The following is a 15,776-nucleotide window of genomic DNA, read 5'->3' as shown; positions in this document are numbered from 1 at the left end:
CATCCTGCCACAGCGGAGGCATTGTCGCGCTTTCTCCGGACATTCCCGCTTTAAGAGGGCGGAGCCAAAGTTGCCGCACGTCGTGACGTCATGGTGTTTGTTGCGCCACCGCGCATGCGCGGTGCGGTCCTGCGTAGAGCGCGCCTGCGCATCACGTCCCTCTTTTGGCGCGTACAAGCGCGGGAGGCCTCGGAAACCGCGCGAAATGGGCCGCCCTCGTCCGGGCCGGGAGGAACTCGATCGACTGGACCCGCTCCGCCTCGTAGGACCCGTGCCGTGCCGTTTCGGCCGCTTGGATTTGGGAGTACCAGCTGGTCGCGTTCTCATGGAGGACGCAGGTCCCGATGGCAGTCGCTAGGGTGAGGTGCTTTATTTTAAGGAGCTGCTGGCGTAGGGAATCCGAGATGACCCCAAAAACTATCTGATCCCGTATCATGGAGTCGGAGGTGGCCTCATAGCCGCAGGACTGCGCGAGGATACGGAGGTGTGTCAAGTAAGATTGGAAAGGCTCATCCTTACCCTGCAGGCGCTGCTGGAATAGATACCTCTCGAAGCTCTCATTGACTTCCACGCTGAAGTATTCCTCGAACTTCAGAATCACCGTCTTATATTTTGTTTTGTCCTTGCCTTCCGCGAATGCCAGAGAGTTATAGATGTGGATGGCGTGTTGCCCCGCCGTGGCGTGGAGGAGGGCAATCTTCCGGGTGTCCGATGCATTCTCCCTCTCTGTGGCTTCTAGGAAGAGCTGGAAGCGCTGTTTAAACAGCTTCCAGTTTACGCCGAGATTACCAGCGATTCGGAGCGGCTGCAGCGGGCTGATGTTTTCCATGGAGCAGGATGGCGGATTTCTGAAAGGGTGCAGGTAGGTCTCACAGTCGCTGGTTAGCGTCCACTACTGGTATCATGTCGTGTTGGGTGTTCTGATGCACAAATGATCCAACACGGCTGTAGATGGTACAACTCTGTTTTATTGTCTAAACAACGGTAACAACTAGCTGCTGGCTTGGGTCTGTGCTTCACCAGCTAACCTGTGGACCCAGTCCTATCACTATGTTAGTGAGGCACTCAGCACATGGTCTATGTCTGAGTGGCGCGCTGTGAGCTCTGTGCTCTGAGCTATCTCCTGGTAGAATGAGCGGGAACTGTGGTGTTCCCTGTTTTATAGTGCGTGTGCTCTCACTGGTGATTGGTTGCAATGTTATGTGTGTGCTGGTTGGTCCAACTGCCTGTCCATCAGTGTGTGTGTGATTGCACCATGATTTGCTGATGTGGATATCATGACAGCCTTGCCACTAAGGGAGGTTATTGCTTGTCTAGCGGCCTTGCCACTAAGGGAGGCTACTGCTTGGCAAGAGACCCTGCCAAGAAGGGAGGCTGGTGTTTTTCTGGAGATAGCTACCGGAGGTATCAACCTCGTATCTTTAGAAACAGGTGCCTTGTTAGGCCTCCCTGAAATTAAAGCCTTGCCAACCAAGAGAGAGACTGTTCTTTGTCTCGAAATAACTGTGGGGAATTAACTTGTTTTTCAGAAGAAGGGGCTATGCTACATCTCCCCTCGAACCCCCTAGCTCTCTGAGTGCAAAAACAATATAAATATTCAAGCAAAAGCTGCGGAAGTTAGTTTCGCTTGGAGAGCTGTTTCGGATATTACTGGGTGTTTAAACTGCAATCTCGACTCGTAGAATTCTGCTCGTGATTGAGCATCGAATTCCGAGACAACTAGTCGTTGTGAGTATGAAATGTTTGTAGCTTAATCAATTATGTAGTTAAGAAGGTCACAAGCTAACTCATCACGTGTCCTGTATCTGTCAAACTGTATCATTGATCAAAACACTTGTACTACCCTTTTTTCTTTAAATAAATTGCGTATATATTTTACCATACAGATCCGTGTCTATTTTAATAAATAAGAGTTACATTTAACTAAGACTCAACATATTCTCACCCTTTGAGGCTATCTGGAGGGTCACTTGCCCATGCCTACTCTCAAGAATTAGAACTGTTTAGTTACGTTAAGGATAAGATAGTCATCTAAGTTACAGTCCCTCCTGTACACTGAAGGTAGTGAACGCAAGGCACATTGTGTAGACTATAATTAGATCTCCCATCCAGCGAGTCTTACTTTAGATATTCACAAGACCTTGTCTTGTAGCTTACAACTCGACTAATCAGGCAGATCTTAGATAAATACTCCTCAACTGTCACAATCAGGGGTTATGGGGAGAAGGCAGGAGAATGGGGATGTAAACACATCAGTCATGATTGAATGGTGGAGCAGACTTGATGGCCCAAATGTCCTAATTCTCCTTTGTTCTTATGGTCGACTCTGATTTCTCAAAGGCATTTGATAAGGTTGCACTTCAAAGGTTACTACACAAGATAAGACAATGTGGTGTATGTGGTCAGATACTAGCATGGATAGAGGATTGGTCAGCTAACAGGAAGGAGCAAGTATCAGCATAGAATCCCTACAGTGCAGAAGGAGTCCATTTGGCCCATCGAGCCTGCACCGACCCTCTGAAAGAGCACAGTAACCAAGCTCCCACCCTATCCCTGCAACCCAGTAACCCCATACCACTTAACACACACATCCAAGGGGCAATTTAGCATGGTCAATCCACCTAACCTGCATGTTTTTGGACTGTGGGAGAGAACTGGAGCACCCAGAGGAAACCAACACAGACCCCGGGAGAAGGTGCAAACTCCGCACAGATAGTCACCCAATGCCAGAATTGAACCGGGGTCCTTGGCGCAGTGAGGCAGTAGTGCTAACAACTGTGCCACCGTGCCACCCAATAGGGATAAATGGGCCCCAGTAGGGATAAATGGGTCTTTTTCTGGTGGCAAGCTGTAACTAGTGGAGTGCTACAGTGATCAGTGCCGGGGCCACAACTATTTAAAATGTATATCAAAGATTTGGAAGAAGGGACCAAATGTATGGGGCGGTATTCTCAGCCCACACTGGGCCGGAGAATCGGCGAGCCGGGCTCGAATCGCGTGACGCCGCCCCGGCGCCAGTCCGCCGATTCTCCAGAGAGCGGAGAATTGGCGCCGGTCGGGGGCCACTCTACACGCCCAACACTTAGCCTCAGGATCAGAGAATCCTGCCCATGGTGTCTAAATCTGCTGATGACATCAAATTGGATTAAAAAATTAAGCTGCCAGGAGGAGGTGCAGTCTGCAAAGGGACTTGGATTAAGTGAATGGGCAGAACTTTGGCAGATGGAGTATAATATGGGAAAATGTGAACTTGTCCCATTGGCAGAAAGAATAAAAAGGCAGTATATTATTTAACTAATGAGAGATTGCAAAACTCAGTGGTAAAGAGGGATCTGGGTGGGCTGGTACATGAATCACTAAACGTTAATATGCAGGTACAAGTGATTAGGAAGGCAAATGGAACGTTAGTGTTTATTGCAAGGGGAGTGGAATATGAAAGTCAGGTAGTTTTACTGCAACTGAACAGGGCCTTCGTGAAACCACATCTGGAATATTGTGCACAGTTTTGGTCTCCTTATTTGCAAAATATATGTATAACTGCGAAGAAATAGTTTGGAGAAGGCTCATCAACTCATTCCTGGGATGAAGGGCTTATCTTATGAAGAAAGGTTGAACAGGTTGGGCCTATACCAATTGGACTTTAGAAGAATGAGGATGAGCTTATTGAAACATACAAGATCTTGGGGGGACTTGACAGGGTAGATACCAGGAGGATGTTTCCACTTGTGGAGCATACAGTTTAATAATAAGAGGTCTCCCTTTTAAGACTGAAATGGGTAGAATTATTTTCTCTGAGGGTCATTCGTATGTGGAATTCCTTTCCCCAGAACGCAGTCGAGGCTGGAGTATTACACTGTACAATCTTGCTTAAAAGGATATGAACCGAAGGCAAAGGTCATATATATATTTTTCACTTGATCAGACAGGTTGAATGAAATTGGTCAACACCAGTAGTGGAAAATGAGCCATCAGCAAATAGAGCTAAAGGAAATCGGGCCTGTGTCAAATGCATTGCTGATTTGCGATAATTTGCATTACTCCTGTTGATCCAATTTCACCCTCCATTAACCATTAGCAAGCTCGTTGGTACAGGCCATTTCCAAAATAAGTCAGCAGAGAGTAGTAGGTTTTTCAGGATCAAACATTTAAATGATGCTTTGTCCCTCTTGCCCTGGCTTTCAGTCAGCTAATTGAGTTGTGGTATTTTAATGGAAGTTTTGATAAGAGGTTAGGTTTCAGATGACCTATTAATGAATATGGTGTTCGTTTAATGCTGCTTTAACTGCAGTGCAATTGGCACTTGATTTTCTATCTCCCCTCAATCGTAGTCACTGTGTAAGCAGAAGCTTTGTCACAGCTGAGTCAATGGTTCAGCTTGTTCTATAAACATCTAACTGCACAAAATCAAGGTTGGCTTCTAATCGTTTTGTTTTTTGCATGACATTGCCACAGTTTCCTTCTGTACTTTTCTTTACAAAAACACATTTAAAATTTAAAAAAATCATGTGCAATAAAATCTGTTCAGGAATTATCCCTGTGGCTCCTTTCTTCTGTAAATTGGCCAGTGGTGGTGAAGCAAGCCTTGAACTTGCAGCAAGTAGCATTCTCTCTCCAATTAAAGTTTCCAGAGGCGTGTGCCATTTGCCACCCACCCCATTGTTGTTGAAACAATGCCCAAAGGTTTGCCACAAAAATTTGCCGCAGGGGTCTTGAAGAGTTTGGCACATCCTCAGAGGGGGGTCACCATGGACACTTGTGGTAATTATGAGTGGTTTCAGATTAAAGTGTCCACTTACATTAGAACTCAATCTGATGACAAATTACATCCATGAAGGTGATACCATGGGCCTCAACAGAAAATGTTGCATGAAGGCAGGTGTGTGAACTGTTTTAACTGTTAACTGTTTAGAAAGTGTATTTTTCAACTGCAATGATGAATTGTTTCCCAATCAACCAGGTGAGAATCGGAATTACAATTATCTAGTTACATAGGTTGAAGAAGGAACAACAGAACACTGTTTGTCATTTGGGGGTTACCTATCTATTGCTTTTAGGAGCCACATTCAGTCACTCCAGAAGTTTTAGTACTAACCACAATATTTCATCTACTTGCGCAATCCAGAACTTCTACTGCAGCTGTTTTCACATAACATTTACCATTTTTATTTCATTAATTCCGTTCATAATTGAAGACTTTATTACACATGAAAACTATGAATCTCACCGTTAATCATTGTATGAAACAACACTCCGGAAATGAGTTATTTCACCACCCATTACCCATCATTTGTAATAACAATTAAAGTGGGTGGTTGTTGTTGCCAGCATTACTTAAGACAGAACTATTCATTTTCTAAGTACAGTACTTATTGAATTACATTACTATTTAGTTCATGCATGCAATAAAGATGTCTCCTCGGTTTAAAATTATACCCACAAAATTCAATTGTAGCCATGTGTGTTTCTAGAGCATACACATCCAAGTTGGGGCAACGGCTTCACATGGCATTGAAACTTGATGCTGGGCCAGGTTAATCTTTGGAATGATTGTGTGGTTTAGTATCCCGTGTAAAGAGGGAAGGAAGATGGATCCTATTTACACTTGGTCTGATGTTAAATACTTCAGGATGATTAGAATGGAATGCCAATACTGCTTGTAATAATTTATGCTTACAAAATAATCCGCTTGAAATTTTAACGATTTGAAGAGACCAGGGGCAGATTTACATAGAATATTACAGTGCAGAAGGAGGTCATTCGGCCCATCGAGTCTGCACCAGCTCTTGGAAAGAGCACCCTACCCAAGTCCACTTCTCCACTCTATCCCCATAACCCAGTAACCCCACCCAGCACTAAGGGCAATTGTGGACACTAAGGGCAAATCCACCTAACCTGCACATTTTTGGACTGTGGGAGGAAACCAGAGCACCCGGAGGAAACCCATGGTTCAGCTGTTCTCATTGTGATTCCATGCCGCCAGACAGTTAGGTCATCTCAGAGTGAATGTTTCAGTTGCAAGGATAAGACTCGGGCATGACTCCGTGAACCCTAGACCCTCACTCTGAAACCCCCTCTGGAGCCAAGGGACAAAGGGCTGTGGTGCGGAACCACAGACATGAGTTGAAGAGTCAGTGTGCTTGCAGCAGACAGACAGGAGTCAGACATCAGCTGCTGAGGGGTATCACTGATCATTCCTCATTGTGAGTCTTCATTACCCTCCTGCATTGACCGAGCGGCAGGCACTCAAGGACTCCCAAGCCCCACCAGCCTGAAGATCGATATCTCGACCACCTTCACCCCCTGGTCAGGGGTCACGACCTTCTGGAGATGGGGGGGGGGGGGGTCACGTTGTCAGACAGCGAATTAGTCTTCCTCCAGGAAGAGGGGGATAATGTGGCTGTCTTTAGCCATCCTGCCCATGCGCTCCCTCACCCCCCCACCTAGCCACCATCCTCGGGCTCCTCAAATGCCCCATTGTGCCTTGCTGCACGTCGTCATCAACTGAGGATACATGCCGCTGCTCAGAGATGTCCTCAGGAAACTCCTCGCCCTGATGCAGAGCCAGGATGTGGAGGGCACAGTAGACCACAACTATGCAAGAGACCCTCTGGGCCTGTATTGTAGAACCCCAGTGCACCTGTCAAGGCAGCGGAACCGCATCTTCAACAGGCCGATAACCGCTCAATGACAACTCTGGTCACACTGTGCAGCCGCCTGTGGCCTCCGGAATGGCGTCATCATCCATGATGAGAGGGGCTATCCCTTGTCCCCAAGGAGCCATCCCTGTAGCATGACTCCATGGACCTGCAGCTGGTCGAGGATGTCATTCACTCTCCCTGGAGAACAAGCATACACGTGCATGAAATGCACGGTGGTCGCACACTGGCCGGGGGTGGAACCCCTTCCGGTTGATGAAGGCAAGTCCCCGGTGCCATAGGGCATGGAAGCGCTCTATCACCCACTGCACCTGTGACAGACAAGCTACGTGCCCAGAATCCCATAGTGTCCACATCCTGCTGGGCCTGGTCCAGGTCAAAGTGGATCAAGTTCAGAGCCTGTGCATATAGGGCATCTATCAGCTTATGGACGGATGCCTATGATGTCCCATAGAGGTTCCCCCTTGGATCCCTGGAAGGACCCGGGCTGCAGAAAATGAGGGCTGCTGTGAATTAACAGGGAGCGGGTGTTCTGCCCACATGTGGCACCAGGTCTGCAAGGACATGGCACTGGTGCCACACAGTCTCCTTCATGAGGTGGAGTCTGATGGTAGATTTCATAGAATGTACAGTGCAGAAGGGGGCCATTCGGCCCATCGAGTCTGCACCGGCTCTTGGAAAGAGCACCCTACCCAAGGTCAACACCTCCACCCTATCCCCATAACCCAGTAACCCCACCCAACACAAAGGGCAATTTTGGACACTAAGGGCAATTTAGCATGGCAAATCCACCTAACCTGCACATCTTTGGACTGTGGGAGGAAACCGGAGCACCCGGAGGAAACCCACGCACTCAAGGAGAGAACGTGCAGACTCCGCACAGACAGTGACCCAAGCCGGGAATCGAACCTGGGACCCTGGAGCTATGAAGCAATTGTGATAACGACTATGCTACCGTGCTGCAGGGTGGGATGGTTAGTGAGACATTGGAGGTACAGAGGTTCCAGGTTGGCTACAGGGCTGTCCTGGTGTCGGACAGCTCCGTGAAGAAAACATGAGTCTAGTAGAACCTTTGTTGTGGCCCCTGCACGGCTGGTATGGCCTCCTGCCCCTGATCCTGCGCTGCGGCTCCCTGGTCTTGTTCTAAAGGGTCTTCCCTCTGACCTGCTGCAAGTTGATGTTGACGTCCGAGCTCCTCCAGCAGAGGGATTAGTCAGATTGTCGGCTCCACTGGCTCCAATCGCAATTCTCCATCACCTTGACAGCGGCGTCAATGCAGTCCAGAACGCATGTACATTAAATGCCGTTTGCGTGTCATTAGCGGGCCCGAGCCAGTATTCTCCGGGTCCTCGGCGATTCTCCGCCTCCGATGGGCTGAGTTCCCGACGGCGCGGTTCTCTTGTGCTTTTAAAAATCGTGAAATCGGCGTGGTCACTGCTGAGGGGGAGAGAGGGGTACAGAAAGTGTCCACCATCGCCATAGTTTGCTGACAGTTGTGTGCTGGCTGGGGGCTTCTGCCAGGGTCTTGGGGAGTAACGGGGGGGGTGGCCAGGAGGTGGACTGTGGGGTCGGGGTGGGCGGCACGGAACACCATTGCCGCAGCCGGCAAGGTAGCCATGTAGCTGCGCACGTTGCTATCAGCCCATGGTGAACTTAAGGCCACAGGTCGTATAGGTGACCCGCAGGTCACTACCCTAGGTGCCCTTTGGCCCCAGCCGACCCATCAGCTGTATGGGCGCGCTCCAGCACATCCAGTGCCACCTTGTTGGCTGGGATGATTGTGTGTGGGGAGTGTAATGTGTATTTACGGCTGCAGCTTTTCAACTTCCCGAGTGTCAATCACGGACCCGGCGAATCCCGCACAGTTTTTAATTGGAATCGATTGTGTTCCACGTGGTGCCGGGGCTGGCCCGTCGACAGTTGCTCAATCGATCCAGTTTTGGCACCAGTCATGAAAGTCCATGGATTCTGCCCTGGCATCAACACTTTGGGCTGGATTCACCGTTTTGGAGGCAAAGTGCCGACGCCGGCTTGGGAACTGTGTCACTTTGCGATGGAAAAATCGGCACCAAACCCTCACCGATCCTGAGACCGGTGAGAGGCTAGCAGCCACGCCGACTAAAACTCCTGGCTCCCACGATATGGACAGCTGGAGAATGGCCGGGGCCGTGGCCTCGCATGCACACAGCAACAACCTGCAGTGGTCTCGCCGTAAATACATGGCGGCGGCCGTGCATTGACCCGACCTGCCAAATACTGCCCCCTGGCCACCCCCCACCACTCCCCATGTCCCCCGTGGAAGCCCCTCCGGCCAGCAACACGGCTCCCGCCCGACTGTAGTGGCGCTGGACACAGTCCGCAGCCGCTAACGTCATTCCAACGGATTGCGACGCGATGGTGCCATTTCGGAGGGGGCAGACGATACAAAACCGGAGTCAAACAGGCGCCGCCCCCGATTTCGGTGTCAGGAGGGATTCTCCGCCCAATCGCTGATTACGAAACCGGCATCGGGGAATGTTGAATCCCGCCCCCTGGTCTCAGGAATGGAAAATCCAGCCCCAGGTCTTTGACCATACGTCTGAACTAGTTGTTTTGCTGGTGCTTGTACAATTAAAGCCTGGAGCAGAGGTTAAACTTTATATAAGATGGTAGTATAGGCCTTTGGTAGCAGCTACTGAAGTTCATGACACAAAATTTACAAAGAGAAGGGACTCCCTCATGGCATACTTAGTAAAAAATGTATTCAACCATGTATTGTTTAACACTTAAACTCATGTGTTCAAAAATGACTTTTATTTGTAGTCTAATTTTAACTTTAAATTTTATTTTGTCTCCCTCTTTTACTTTTAAAACGATCAGGAATATTTTGATATTAAAACTCTTACGTCTCTACGTTCCTATCTACCATAGCCACAGTAAAACCGAACAACAAACTCATTGGAGCCTAACCCATTCAATCTCATTTTATCACAAATAGTGGCAGAAACAAAGACCGCTGCTCACTTTCTCAGTGAGGCAAAACCCATGACAAGAACAATAAGAGAGTTGCTGGCACTTTCGCAAGGCTGCATATTTTTGCTAAGAACACCAGATTCATATGCCTCTTCTCCAACCTATCGCCTTTCCTAGATTGCACAATCATCTGAGACTCTGGCCATCCTTTTCAGAAGTTTGAATGTTGAACAAAACACCTCTGTGCAATTTTATCTTTTTGGAGCATGCTGCAAAGAACTTGCATTTTTATAGCACCTTTCATCACCGCCGGGTATCTAAAAGAGCTTCACAATTAAAATGTTGTGACTTAAAGAAATTTAACAACCAATAAGAGCAAGGTGCTGCAAGCAGCATTGAGTTAAATCACCAGGTAATTCATTTTTGTCTTGTTAATTGGTGAGGTAAATTTTGGCCTGGCAATTTCCCTGTTCTTCAAATCGAGCTAAATGGGACATTTACCTGCGAGGGATTTTGGTTTTAGCATTCCATCTGAAATGTTAACCTAGATCATAATCTCAAGCTTGTGGACTGCGGCTACGTTGTAAGGTGTGAGTAGTTTGGTAGGTCTCATGTAGAGGTTTTGAGGTGTATAGTTGTATAGTTTTAAATGTTTATTAACTATTTGTAACTATATACAGTACAAGGCCTTGACTCGGAGCTCTCTCCATGTTTGTCTCTTCACACATCTCTGTCCAGTACAAGACTACCCTCTAGTCTTGGGTCCTGTGGGTATTATAGTATCCAGTCCCACAATAACCCTTTCTAGCCAAGGACCATATACTACACGCTCAAACCCACAAAATTGTGATTCTGAGGTAAGAGTGCTACAATTCAAACAAGTTTGACACCTATATTTCGAAGAAATATCAGACTTGCTCTTTCTGTGTTAAAATAATTTCAAAAAGACTTATTGTGTGCTCAGGAAACACTAGGCTCAAATTTGTGACTCCACCAGTGGCTACATCTAACTTCACGCTGTTATAGTATCTAACAGAACAGAAAAAGAAACACAAGTGAATATAGCAATAGCACATTTTTAAAAACGACAGTAATAAAGCATGTTTATTGTGAGTATTTATTTTAACATGTTCTTATTTCCTCTCTGAAGTAGAAATTCCAGCAGCCAAACTATTTACAGCTAAACGTTTACATACATTATTTACAAATCAAAAGTGAATTCATGGTGATACATTTCTGCTCAATATAGTACTTCAAAAATGCACAGAAATTGTTGTACAGGAGTGACTGAATTTATGAATCTGTTCTTCCTGGGAAGTTATTACACAAGAATATCTAGTGTGGATACAAAATTGGCATTATCCTTTTAACAAATAAATACATTTTTTATTTTCATAAATGTACATATATTTTATAGACATCTGGATTTAAAAAACTTCAGGCGCTAAAAATGTTTTTGATTTGTCAATTTCTTAGATACCATTTGGATTTTTCTTCCTTTTTCTAGTTGGATTTTGTAAGATATTCTTGAATATTGCTGAAAAAAGACATTTTGTCAAAGCTTGTCATCTTGCACTCATCAGGACAATCACAAGAATACCAATGACGGGAAACAACAAATTAATACTAAGAGTGCTGATTGGTTGGCAAGTGGACTCTGGCTAGTAGAGACGTTGCCATGGAGAATGCACCAGTTAATCATGACTGACAGTTAACTGCCAAGTACTTTTTTGAAAATTTAAACCAGGCGGCTTGACTCTGATCAAGCCATTACCTTGAGGAATGAACCAACGAATGACTCTCACTTACTGTGTTTAGCTGAAATAGGTGCAATGTGTGTGCATGTTCTTTCTGTCTGCAAAGAACAGGGCTCTGTATTAATATGTACAGCTTCCAGTACATGCAAATACGTCACTGCAAGCCCAACTGACAATGTAAATTAATTATCAGTCAACGTACTTTTTTGCACACTTAGGGTTATTTAGCAAATTTTCCCCAATCATGGAATCAGATTGAATGTTGGACACTATTTTGAGTTTTGCAAGGACGGGCTGGTTCTGTACAGTCTGCACCCAAGCCATTTGCTCACAATGCAAACTTGATGCTGAAATAGGGCATATTAAAGAAATCCTGTGTGATAATGACTACCCTGATCACATCATTTTACACTGTATATAACACAAATTCATGAACGGATCTAAGGCCTTCATGTTCGACCCTGAAAAGTGCCCAATCTACATCTGATAACCCAGGAAGGGCAAGGTATCTCAGAGATTTGAGTAATGAGTGATGCTAGCTGTTTCATACTGATATTGTACAGTAACAACACGAGTGGTATTTGCCACTAATAGGAACCTGTCATCAAGCCAAAATGACCTTCTGCTTATAACAAGTGAGTAATGTGGTGTATGAATTTCAGTGCCAGCATGATGCCAGCTGTGTCGGCCGTACATCCCAAAGCAGTGATGGCCAACCTAGGCTAGTGAGTGGGCCACGTCAGTGGCACTCCTTCATCTCAGTGGGCCGCAAGATTGAAATCAGGCCAGAAAATTTCATATATTAATAGAACTATCATCAACTTCAAATGGATAAAAAGAAAACGATTGCTGCTGTGATTGGATGCAGTGGGAGCTCTCACAGTCAAGGTGTGCAATCAGGATGAACTTCCCTACAATTTCCCTTGCTTTATGTGTATCATTTTAGTCATGCCAATAGGAAATAAAACTGCATGAGCGAAAACCAGCGGAATCTGGCAACCCCGATCAATGGTCAACAAAATGCCTTGTTCAGGCTGCACCCAGTACCTTGGTGGACCGTGTGAGGTCTGTGGGCTGCACGTTGCCCACCAGTGTTCCAAAGACTGGAGGTTCACATCAAACAAAATGACCAAGTCACTAGTCACAAAGGACAAGATACAGACCATACCCAACCAGCCCATACTTGCAAATCTCAAAACACATTGTCCAACATTAGATGCGATTCTGCAGTTGAACAATATTTCCTCAATAATCCTCAGTGTGCTAAACATTCTGCTGACAACCAATTTAAAATTGCCAGTCAGGCTCATAGTGTGGTACATTTGAGTGTACAAGAAGCTACCTATATTAATACACAGGACCCTTTCTTTACAGACAGAAAGAACATGTCTATTTATTGCATCTGTTTCAGCTAAACAAAATAACTGATAGCCATTTGCTGGTTTATTCCTCAAGGCAATTCCTTGATCAATCAGGATTACATTTTCAAACAACGCTTGGCAGTTAACTGTCAGACACTATCAACTGGTACATTCTTCATGGCAAGGCCTCCACCAATCAGAGTACACTTTGCAACTAATCAGCATTCTTTTCCGATGCAGCATAAAGTTGTTGTTCTCTCTGACATTGGTACTCCTGTGAATGTGCTGGTGAGTGCAAGACGAAAGCTTTGACAAAGTGTCTTCCTTCTGCAATACTCAAGGGTATCCGCTTGAAATTCTTTTAGGAATATGTCTTATTTATTGATAAACAATTTTCAATACACAGTTATTGCAAACACTTTTGTGTATATTCATTGCTGAACTACTTAAACTTAGTATTGGAAAAGTGCAGTTCTCTTTACTAAAGATACGGTTCTCATAAATCACAATGTACATAATTTACGTAAATACATGAATGAATATGCAGTCTATTCTGTGATTTGTACGGATCATTTACCTTGGGCATGATTTTTATCATGATCCAGAAATGTAAAAATGAAGCAATAGCTTTGATATCTAAGCAGAATTGAATTTACAGTGTCAAGTAATAAAAAGTTGCAGTGAGTTAAAGTCTAGATTTAGATCCCTTACCCCAATGAATCATCTGTAAAATGATATCACGGTAAGAACAGGATACTGACTTTGCCAATTTAACTCTCTAAGGTCACTAAATAGAATTTCAAATACGGCCTTTAAATGATCTGTCATCAGATGTTTTTAATGTAACATATTTTCAGAAATTTCTTGAATTATACATGCATCTGAACACACTTTAGATGACTGATCTACATAGTGGCACCAGATAATTTGTGAACTGGAAGGTTTAACCAGTAGACAAATGGGAAAGAGGAAATAAGATGAACATTACACACAATACTTAGTGAGTTGCAGAAGTCTGTCCCTCACTAATGCACGTCATTTGGAAGCAGTGTTAAATGGTTGGACTTCTTTTGTCAGTGGGAAAAGACTTAAGTCTTATTATCATTTTCTCATAAATCAATAAAACATTAGAGTGTGAGGACAAAAGGTTAATTAATTAGATACAGTCGTAATGCATTTAAATGGAACAGAAGTGCTGCTGTGAGGTGACGATTTGCAACAAATCGATTGCAGTCTCTACATGTGAAACCAAGTATACCCAGGAACTGAGAGAGATTATATGATATTTGCGTGGAATTTGAAGGTATTACAAGACAAGGTAGTTCTGATAATCATGTCACCTGTACTGCAAATAATATTATCTGTGGGATAACCTGCAAGAAGGAAGCTGCTAACTATTTCAAGAGACTGTGTGCATTAAGTTCTGAAACTTCTCTGTCTATGCTGATAAAGTGGTCAATCTTTTTATCTGTGAACATAATTTTCAAATAAATCATTTAACGATAACGTTTTCGAATTGGTTAAATAATTGCAGTGATTGCAGTATATCATTCTGAGGAACATCCAGAAGAAAAGTATTACTCCGATCTTCTGGCTGGTAAAGGTTTTCCCCCCCCCCCCACACCCACATAATTTGACCTCTCTGCCACATCCTTAGCAGTTTAAATGTTTTTGTAGAAAGGGGGGGGGGGGTCATGCATAAATATGTGTCATTTAAAAAAAGAATGTTTAGAACTATCTGAAGCAAACCAGTTTAATCTTGCGTGAATTATTTTCTTGGTCCTTCACCATTACAATCTAATGACAGTAAACAAAATTTGCTGATGACTTCTCGTCAGGTCTCCACCATCTGGTAAGTGGATGGGCTGAACGTATTGCTTACTGAGTCACAGGATGTGCCAGTGGCAGTTCTGCTGCCTGGATGTGTCACCAGTTCTTGAGTAGAATCACATGACTGTTTCTCAGCATCTTCTGAATTTATCGAGGCCAAGCTTCTCTGCGTTGACCTCCTCCATAACCGGCCATGTTTCCTCAGATGTCCAAGAGCATCTTTGAAATGTGGGTTAAAAAGAATGTAAAGTAGGGGATTCAGGCATCCTGGCAATGGTAGAATCACTAGGAGTATTGACTTGATTACTTCTGGACTAATAACCGTGAGGTTCATCAAGGAGGAAAATGACAGGAAGGCCACGGGGCAATACAAAATACAATTAGTGAAGAGCAGCCAGGCAACATGCTTTACCATTGAGCAGTCCCACAGGCTCTGCAAGTCTCCCTTTTCCAAACCGCAGTAAAGCTTTGTGTAGGTTATTGTCATCACAAAGAAGCAAAGAGAATTCAGCAAGACTAGAGCCACAAGAAAGCCTAAAGTGGATGGCTCCCCAAAGGGTAAAGGAAAGCAAAGTGGAGAAATCCCATAATCGCCAATGTGGAACAGTGGAAGCATTGCTATTATGGATGCCAGAATAACACAGAAGGTAGCTGCTATCTTGATGCTACCCAGGGTTTTTCCTTGTTTCATATCGCATCTTGTGGATAGACTGCGTTCAACTGCTGCAACTGTAAGTAAGAAAATGGACATCTCTGAGGCAAAAACAGAGAGGGAACCTGCAACTTGACATCCAATTCCATTCTCCCACCATGCCCCATACTTTGCAAATTTGCCCAATGTCCACAGATCCACAATTGCCAAAATACCACTATAAACCCCCATTAGAGTGTTAACCAGTGACATCAGGCCTATTAAAAGTTTTGGTGGGGAAATAAGTGCTGGAGATCCAAAAATTGTTGCGGCGACTAAACCATTGCAGACAAGAGAGAGGAAAACAATGGTCCACACACCAAGGCGTATCATCCAACTGCCAAACAGGTGATGACAGGGCTTGAAGGGTCCTAAAATTAATAAGAACTTTAATTAACTGCTGTTAACAGGTCATCATTTTCACTTCATACCAAGAAAAATCCACATACTAGAGTATTTTTGACTTTGAGCGTTAAAGTAAAGCCACTACAAACTATAAATGAATTGCCGGCCTGTTTTACCGTTTGCC

At 44.8% G+C, this 15,776-nt stretch overlaps 1 protein-coding gene across 1 annotated transcript in view; it reads right to left on the bottom strand.

Annotated features, from left to right (window-relative positions):
* Nucleotides 1-10,698: 10,698 nt before the first annotated feature.
* The window catches only part of LOC140396462 (leucine-rich repeat-containing G-protein coupled receptor 5A-like), a 205,884-nt gene continuing 200,806 nt past the window's right edge, over nucleotides 10,699-15,776 (bottom strand). Inside the window, exon 18 of the mRNA XM_072485108.1 lies at nucleotides 10,699-15,618. Within this exon, the coding sequence (XP_072341209.1) occupies nucleotides 14,561-15,618 (1,058 nt within the window). The 3' untranslated portion in view covers nucleotides 10,699-14,560. The remainder of the gene's footprint in view (nucleotides 15,619-15,776) is intronic.

Source organism: Scyliorhinus torazame, chromosome 19, assembly GCF_047496885.1.
Source record: "Scyliorhinus torazame isolate Kashiwa2021f chromosome 19, sScyTor2.1, whole genome shotgun sequence".
NCBI lineage: Eukaryota > Metazoa > Chordata > Chondrichthyes > Carcharhiniformes > Scyliorhinidae > Scyliorhinus > Scyliorhinus torazame.
Note: the sequence above shows the minus strand (reverse complement) of the source record. Positions and strands in the feature narration are given on the sequence as shown.